General features: G+C 50.9%; 1 protein-coding gene across 1 annotated transcript in view; it reads left to right on the top strand.

Moving 5' to 3' along the window:
• The first annotated feature begins 333 nt into the window (after positions 1–333).
• The window catches only part of LOC126570346 (putative protein TPRXL), a 10,568-nt gene continuing 1,570 nt past the window's right edge, over positions 334–9,331 (top strand). The window contains exons 1-2 of the mRNA XM_050228041.1: positions 334–1,985; positions 8,287–9,331. The exon at positions 8,287–9,331 is cut by the window's right edge and continues 1,570 nt beyond it. Of these exons, the coding sequence (XP_050083998.1) occupies positions 1,096–1,536 (441 nt within the window). The 5' untranslated portion in view covers positions 334–1,095 and the 3' untranslated portion in view covers positions 1,537–1,985; positions 8,287–9,331. The remainder of the gene's footprint in view (positions 1,986–8,286) is intronic.

Genomic DNA, 9,331 nt, shown 5'->3' with positions numbered 1-9,331 from the left:
ACAATCGCTTTATAAAATATTCTTTCTTGTCGATCAAGTGCCATATCTTTATTACTAAAAAGTGGTGCTTATTGAACCAAACAGTTACATGATTTTGCAGCCTCTTCTAACTCGGGGTTTTCGGAGCAAGAAGACCGTGCAAGGATACGCGATCTCACAAGAGCATAAAAGAGCGCGAGCATAACGAGAGAGAACATAGCGAGGGAGTGTCTTCCCCTACCTCAAACACCGAGACCGCACGCACACACCGGAGAGGCACAAAATCATCCCCTTCGCGAGGTTCGATGAGCAAACGCATTCGCTCTCCCGCTCATTCATCGCTCAGGGCTCGCTCCGGCTCTTTAAACTGCCTCTTGGCTCGAGATCTTTTTTAAACGCCAAACGTGATTCGTGAAGTAAAGGGTGTTCGCGCCAGCCAGCCAGCCAGCCAGCCAGCTAAAGTGATAAATCATCTCGTCGTCGTCCGTCGCCCAGTGCGTTGCCTGTCGTTCGTCATCGTCAGCGTCAAGTTTTTGGTTTTCCCGGTTCTTCACTTTTCGTGAATTTTGTGCGTGCTCACGGTACGACACCATCACCAAAGATTCGAACATAAAACACACAACGGGTTGCGGCCAAGATTCGTGCCAAAGCGCGGGAAGATCACACCCACCGCCAACGCCGCGAGAAAAAAAATCGAAGACGTGCGTATTTGTGTGTCAGTGAATGGCCGCGTTCAGTTTTGCTTAGATGTCGTGATTCAATTTCGCTTTCTCGTGAGATCACGCAAGATACAAGAAGCTGTCTGTCTGTCTGTGTGTTTGTGGTGTACGGTTTGTACGGTTTACAGTGGGTGGTATATGCTGCGTAACTCCGTGCGCTTGCGCCCCTAGCTCAACCAGATCACCAGAGAACCATCACCACCAACACCGTCTTGGCCACAAGCTGCGATCGTAAGGTTAAAGGTTGTGTTCTCCGAGCAAACGGAAGTAAGAAACATAAAGAACGGAGTGACAGGAAGCAAGTGAAAGGAAGTCGTGATCAACGATCGTGAACGAGTGAGTGAGTGATTTTTACGGAAAAGTTCGAACAGCAGGAAGCAGAAACACACGCCTCAAAATGACCGTGGGCCGGATCACACACCCAACACCGTCGGCGGCTCGTGTCGCCACGGGGCGCATCAGCCCGAACGGATCGAAGATCTCGTCGATCAGCTCCTCCAACGCCAAGCGGCTTCTGTTCGGCATGGGACCGGATCCGGCGGAAACGAGGCGTTACTGCGAGGAGAACGATCGCAACGAGCGGCAACGGTGCATCGAACGGTACTCCTTCGATCCCTACACCTGCCGTCCTCTGACTTCCGCCGTATCTTCCTCCTCGTCATCATCGTCATCGTCGTCGTCATCATCATCATCATCCTCCAGCATGATGTCGTCCGCGATGAACGGCAAATCGATGTCATCGAGCAGCTCCTCAGCGTCACCGTCATCCCTTGGATACCATCACCAGCATCATCACCATCATCATCACCACCATAATCATCACCATCGCCAGCAGTAAGCGCGATCGGATAGATGGATGGATGGCCGGATGGGGTGTTTGATGCTGGAACACCGCAGCAGCATAGCTGTATGTTGAATGAAGGGAAGCTTGGCCGGAACATTAAAGTGAAAAAGGTCAGATAGATAGAAAGAGAGAGAGAGAGAGTGAGGAAGAAGAGCGACGACTATGATAACAGCGACAGCGAACAACCACCAAACAGTGCAATACCGCCAAACACCGTGGGCTGTGTGCGATTTTAAGTTTAAATTTTACAACTCAACAAAAAAAAACGAGACAAAATGTTAAAGTGTGTTAATGCAGCCGAATTGTTACAACAAAAAGAGCCCCAGCATCGATAAACTGATTAATCTCGATTGCGCTCGTGAGCGCGCGCTTATGTTTTGTGTGCAGCATAGCATACCCAGCGCATACAATTTGCGCCATCCTGCCAGGCCCTCCGACAAAAGGTAAGCATCTTCTCCTCCTTCTCCTCCTCTTACCAATATTATGCACAAGAACAACATGATTCATGGGCGCGCACCGAGCGAACACTTTTGCGCGCCAAAAACCTGTCGCCGTCTTTACGAGAATTTCCCGCGCAACAGCAGCAGGTGATCTACCACAACATACCTTTGTGCGTATGGCTTTGTGGGCGGGAAGAGTGAGTCAAACTGAGAAGGGTTTGCGCGCTACCGGAACTGGCAAAAAAAGAACCCTCGATCCCAGTCCCTTCTTGAGAATTGAAACATTACACGCCCTGGGGCTATCGTTCGACCTCTAGACCCCGTACCTGGTATGCAGCTGAAGCACTTGACACATGTACATGTCGTGTGAAAGGTGGCCTCCTCGCTGGCTGCCAGGCAGAGAACGGAGAAACGGGAGACGGAGTGATACAGATGCACCGCGCAACCAATTCCCGCCAAAAATCAGTCCGAATATTTTCACGAATCCCCGGTGTGTCTTCCTCTACATTAACGCACAAGGATGCCCAAAATAGAACTCCTCACTCTCTTTCTCTCACGCATGCGCACTCCCCCCCCCCCCCCCCGCACCCGCATTTTAGTTCCTCATTCTTCGCTTCGCCGGTCCCGATCGTCACCAACTTCCCCTTCGATCGACGACGAAGATGCACCGCCGGCACCGAGATCAGAATGAGCAGAAGCCGAAGCTGATGATATCCTGTGCGAGAGGACACGCTCCTTCTCCTGGGTGAGAGCGCCGCTCGCTCACCTTGAGTGAGAAAGCCCGGAACCACCGCCAGAAAGTCCCGCCAAACCGTGCGTGGCCGCCAAAAGTGTTTTTTGGGCGCGCAAATCTTCTTCGTGCTTCGTACTGAGATCGTGAAGGCGTTGCACAAATCTTAGTGAGAGATGAGAACAAGGTGCGCGCGCGAAGGTGGTTCCGAACGCAGCCACGCAAACAGACACACCCGATCATGCACCTTTGAAAGGTGTTTGCTTAGAAGCTAGAAGGGGGTGGAAGGGGTGCCCCTTTGCCAAGGGTGCTGCATCATCCTCCTTTCCCGGGCTCTCTCTCACTCCTTTTATTTGTTCATCTTGATAGCGCCAAATCTCGCGCACAAGACACCACCAACACACGCTCGCATGCAGTTTCGCGCGCGCGCGCGCGCTCGAGCACGTGCCGCTCTTCCTCTTTTTCCTCCCTTTCATCCCTCGCAGAACACCCTCGACAACCGCGAATGGTATCGGGGCGGTCAGCGCAGCCACGGTGTCTGCGCGGTTCGAACGCGCCAAAAGGCGCCAAAAAGGTCTCTCGCGGATGGCAAGCACCGCCTTTGACGAATGTTTGGTCCTTTTCTCCATGGAAAGAGATAGAGGGAAGACGGTGTGAGAGAGAGAGCATGCGATCGTGTTACGATCGATCGTTCTCGGTTGTCTCTAATCGCAGGGTGTTTACTGGTCCTTCCCTTCCTTTGCTCGATCGAACGCTCGATGGATACTGCGCCATGGAACCGAACCATGTTCCAGGCTTCTCCCTTTCTATATATCCGTGACCACTACCCCCATTCCACCACCTTCCGGAGGCGCACCCTCATTCGCTAATGGTGGTGAAAACGAAAATAAATATTTACGCAAATGTTTTACGATCGTTTCACCGGGAACACTCGAGCTCTCCTCCACCGTAACAGCGAGTTTTGTTGTTGTTTTTTTTTGGGAGAGGACCAAATGCTCTGCTACCCTGCTGCTTTTGTAGAATTGTGTTGGAAGGTGTACACCCCCTGCATCCCTTACCCAAGGTGAAGGTCAAGTAGCCGGCCGACGCCCACACTTTGCGGAGGTTTTCCCGCTTCGCTCCCGCTCGCTCACTGACGGTCATTTTCGTGACAGTCGCACGCTGCATTCACAAAACGTTTCCGCCTCATACAGCAAATGGCGATGAACAAGGAAACGCCAGAAAAAAGTTGATGGTTTTTATCCCCACATTAAAACATTCTTCCAACTCACGATCGTCGCCTCTACTTCCGTTGTCCCAAAAAAAAAAAATACGAAAAACAAATGGAATTTAATTGCATAGAAGCGCACACCAAACCAAGCGAATGCGAAAAACCATCCCACAAATCCGGCCAAACAATGAACCAGATGGTTGAGGGCAACCTGCGCTGCTGCTGCTGCTAATTTTGAAAACACCACCGGGGTGACCTTTCGGCATTGCGCGATGTGCGGCTGCAACCCAGCGGTGCGATCACCAGCGGATGTGCTTTACTGGTTTCACAAACTGCACCGTACACTTAACAGCAGCAGCACCGCAACCACTTGGTGGTCAACAACCAATCGATTTGCTGCAACGATGACGACGACGGTGCGTTTCCATCCGTCATTCCGGTGACCGAGCAGTCTTCTTCATATTTAGTGAGACCGTGGCATGCCCGAAATGACCTCGTCGTAAATGCATTTGCAATTTCCGTTCCGTTGTTCGAATTTTAACGCGCGCGCTTTAATTAAAAAAGGTTAAAAAGCAATCCCCAAGCAGAGGGTATGGAGAGGGAATTTGATGGGGTTGCACCACCCCTGACGCTTGACATCGCGGCGATAAAACCAAATGGACGGTGGAGGGAAAAGCAAAGGAAAAGGCAGCTCGAGTGCCAGAAACGCGAATCGGGCGTTCGTCGGGCCGTTGCATCAATTGACGATCATCATCATCAACAAGCACACTTCAATAGCACACTCTGATGCTCTTATATGTGTTTGATGGGGATCAATGTCCGGCAGAGGCTTGAAATCCCCCACGAGATGCACTCGGAGATGGTCTCAATACTCGTCCGTTTGATGTGTATCTGCCAATGAAGTCATACTCACTGCTCACCCCCGTCCGGTCTCATCACATTGGGCGCACTTCCATCTAGAGAAATTAATTAAAACGCTCGCACCAAACGCGGATTGCCGTTGGAGAGGGAGAGAGAGAGAGCCACGATGAGAAACTCGCACGTACCATTCCGCCATTCCGGGTTTCTGCGCGATCGCGATCCTCACTTCGAATTTTGATCAATTATTGGCGCCCCTCCGATCGCAAAAGGGGGAGGGGGAGAACTGTTGGGGGTTTTGGTGGTTCCTGGTTGGAGATTCGCTCACAAACGCGGCTTGTTTTGAGGAAGCTTTAACCGTGCTGTGAGACGTATGTAGATGAAGAGGATCGTCCGAGACGAAAGGGGAGTTGCAATGAAGTATTTTTACAATTAGTTGCCGTTGCTTAGGGCTGGAGCAACCCCCCGGGGATGGTGAGCTTGGCGAGCGTTTAAATGTTTGCTAACGGTAAATGTTTGCTTGCGGTGGCTCGTGCTGTTGAGCGACATCGAGAGAGCGACTGCGAGTTATGATCAGAACCAGCACGACACGATAGCCAGTTGCTTTGGTTGTGAAGGGTGACAGGGCGCTCCTAGACTCCTCAACTCCCCTCCTCCTTTAACCTACTTACCGGTACCAAATAGCCGGTTATGCTGTTGAAAGTACACGAGCAGCGCGCTAACGAGTTAATCGCTTGTCCTGAATACTGCGCAGCAGCGATGTCCTCCATGGCCTAACGAATACACAGACGGGACAGAAATGGGAAGGTAGTTGCATCACTCGTCCGATTGGTCTTCCCTGGTGCCTCCCGGGTGCCAGACAGGGCCACGTCTGGAGACGCCTATCGATTGCAAAGGGAGCAAATTCGTTCAAAGATTCAAATCATCTGTAAAAACCGTAGGGGCCAATCTGTGGCATTCAAGGTGGTTCATTAAAAGCAGAAAAAACAGGATCCCACGAATTTATGCTTGGCATTGTTGTGCAAGCAAGTCCTCCAACCACCGGGAGATTATCTTTTCTCGTTGGCTGTCGTGGTTAACGAACTGGAAGCCCGAGAAAGCGGCCTCCGCATCAGTGACCATTTCTGCACATTTTCATAATTACCCGTCACGCGAAAACGGTAACGCCACTGACTGCGGCACCACTCCCTTTGGCAATAAATTTGGCTCCGAACACCCAACCAGCAAGAGACCAACCAGCAAGAGACGGTGCACCGATAGAGCCATTTGCCTAAAACCACACTCACAATGAGCATAAAATAATCATCATCGTTACGGGTCCACTAATGAAGGACCACTTCTTCCCGTTCTGTATGTGTGTCTGTACGTGTGGCTTTTGCTGCTTCGAGTGTTGCATCGTGCGTTCGGGTAATTAGCTTAGCCACACGTTCCTCTTGGACAGAACAGAGCGCGCAACTCCCCAGCATAAATTATTCATTTTTCTCGAGCCCGGCACCCGGCTTCCCAGAGGGCCACCCCCTCCAAACACATACGCACTCACTCATGGGTTTTGTCTTTCCACGCGACTGCCCTTACGACACCCGACGACGACTGCTCTCTGTTGTGCGCTCTGTGAGTCGAGAACGACGAAGACGTGCGCGAAATGAGATTTTTGAGGGCCCAGAACTCAAACCCCCCCTCGCCCCGGCGGAACCAAACTGCAACCCCACAAGGGAAGGATGAGGAAAACCGTGACTAGCTGCAATGTTCCCGTGCCCGTGCCCGGTCGTAAAACGGATTTTCTTAAAGCGGACCAACGGCTGCAAGCAATTTCCTTTGGCTACTCGTGGCGATCCGCGGCGAGGCAGTGAAGAGGATCGCTTTAATGAGCCGTGGCGGTGCCGACTGACTGCATCATTGGGCATCGTTGGGATTTCGGACTTTTTACTCTGCAAACTGTGCAACAAAAAACGGTGAGCTGCATTTCCGGTGGAGTCGGTTTCCGTCGGGTAGTAAATCCCCCAACGCGATCACCGTACACGGCACTGCGCTGTGCATCATTGTGTTGCCGGTGCAAAAAAGGTGCAAGAAAGACGCACAGAAAGGGGTGGTCATGGCACATAAAATGCCAAGCCCGGAGTAGTCCATTTGTATTCCATTCGTACTGTGGTGCTGCCGATGCTTCCAGAGTGCAGCGATCGTGCACCTCTTCAGCGGCGGTTACTGTAAGGCCCGGGTGTCTCTATCGCAAAAGTGTGTTTGTTTGTATTTGGACGATCCGCTACCAAAGACGACACTAACGAGCGCAATCAAAATGGGATGCTTTTCGAATCCATCCCATGGAGGAGGAGGAGGAATCGTGGCATGGAATGCAATAAAGGTAATCTCCATCGTTCACCTTTAACACCTCGCGAAGTAGCGATCACTGGCTGTGAAGTAGCGACCATTCCGATAGTGGCCCGTGAGTGATCCAAGGTGAACGGTGGAACGAAGGAGGAGAAACGACGGAAAGCCAAATTTGATGCGAGATGAACGCATGAAAACAACAATTATCGCGAATGCAAGCGCGCGCCAGATGATGAAGCAATCGTGTGGCACTCGAATGGTCTGCTCTGGGGGCTGGAGACTGATGAAGGAAAACCATAAAACAGCTTTGGCCACCCTGCGTTGGCATCTTTTAGAACGGAGAGGCGACAAGCTGGCGAAACAAGCATAAAAAAAATCCAACGACGCAGGATCACTTATCTGTCGAGGCGAGACTTGGAAGTTTAGGAGCGCGAGAGAGAGAGAATGTCAAGTCTTGGCGTTGCAGCGTTGAACCACTTTCGGTCGCTTGATCACTAAAACGCCCAAGGAACGCGAACGCTTCTTGGTGTGGCATAAACGCGCCATCTCTCCCAAACTGATTGAGACAACCCGTCGTTGGCGAGGAAATAAAGGCGGCTGGGGCGGAGATAAGACGGGAACCAATAAAAGCCTCGCATCAATTTGCTTCCTTCTGTTCTGCCCTGGTGTGCGTGATTGTCGTCGTCGTCTTAATATCGCCGATGTTTTTTTTTCCTTTATGTTTTGCATATTATGATAAGAAACAACACACTGCCACTTGAGGGAACCGCACGGACTGTGGAGAGGGGATATAGTCCGCCAACTCACGTCGGGCGCCCCTCGTCTTATAGCTAACGAGCGAAGACGTTTCAAGGCCAACAGTAGTAGAGAGAAGCCGGGGCCAGATTGTGTGTCCACTGGCAGCGCACGAAACCTGCGCGAGCAATCACTGCCGCAGCGTACGATGCTGCTGATGATGATGATGATGACGGCGCCGATGACAGAGAGCGGGGCGCCGGGATTTTTTTAGTTTTCGCCGGTCGCCGAGTTTCGTGGTTTTTGGCGGGCAAAATGTTTGACGATCGTCGCTCGCGTTGTGCCAGTCTTTAGATTGGAACTATGTAACTTTGTCGCCCTTTTCAGGAAGCGTGATTCAAATACCACTTTACTAACGATTGTTTCTTTCTTCCTTTACGCAACAGATAATTCGCCTTCTGATCTCCCGGACTGAACGATCAGCCGTAGAAAACCAAATTCACCACCGAAAGGAAAGGAAGCTGCTGTGGTCCAAGTGTCCCGCGATAGATCGCCGCCAACATCACAACGTACTCTGTCCCCGCAAGGCCAAGCGTCCAACCTAGCGTCCTTCAGATCCGCTGCGTTCAAATGATGCTTCTGGCAGTGCGATACCAGTCACGAAGAGAAGAGAACGGGCACAGATTGGCAGGACCAAAAACACGGACTAGTGCGATGCGTGGAGCAAAAGGTTTGCCAGGCTCAATGAGCTACACTATGAGAAAGGAGGAATGGAACCGAACACGAGATCTCATGTAATATTTTGTAAGGGCGCAGCAAGAGTACGTTTAGGTACGCTCGGGGTCCCGTACAAACGCAGACGAGAGAAGCTCAACCGGACTAAAAACTGGGTCGATGCTGCGCGCACTATCGCGACAGCAACGATCTTATACAGAGAGGGAAAGACATGCGCATGCACATACAGTTGGTGCCACGATACTTTAGAAGTCTTACCACTAAACATCAACCCCTGCCCATTGAATGGCAACTACATGCAGCAACTGGCGCGCATTCGGTTGCGGTTGACGGTACTGTCGAGAAAATCGGAAAGGCAGCAACACTTTGCAGCAGTGAACTTTATGCGGTGTTCCCTGAACAATAGCACTTGATTAGTTAATTTTTGTACTACATGTATTTTTCGTTGTTATTTTTAACAAAATAGTTTCCTCAATCATCAGTCTTTACTCCGTTCTACGAACCAAGTTGTTAGTAGCAACCCGCTAGAAACATTTGGTCACTGCTGGGAGAATATCGAAAACACAAGCAACAACCTTTTTACCCTCAAGAACCCACTTGCTTCTGTTATGTTTGATGTCAAGTAAATTTAATTCAAAGCCATCAATGTCGTCTACGCAATTGCTGCTGCGAATACAATGTTGGCCAAACTAATCAAGCAAACCAACCAACCAATCAATCAGCAAAACCCGAGCGAAGATAGCAAGAGAGAGAGAG

This window comes from Anopheles aquasalis, chromosome 2 (genome assembly GCF_943734665.1).
Source record: "Anopheles aquasalis chromosome 2, idAnoAquaMG_Q_19, whole genome shotgun sequence".
NCBI classification, from domain to species: Eukaryota; Metazoa; Arthropoda; class Insecta; order Diptera; family Culicidae; genus Anopheles; species Anopheles aquasalis.
Note: the sequence above shows the minus strand (reverse complement) of the source record. Positions and strands in the feature narration are given on the sequence as shown.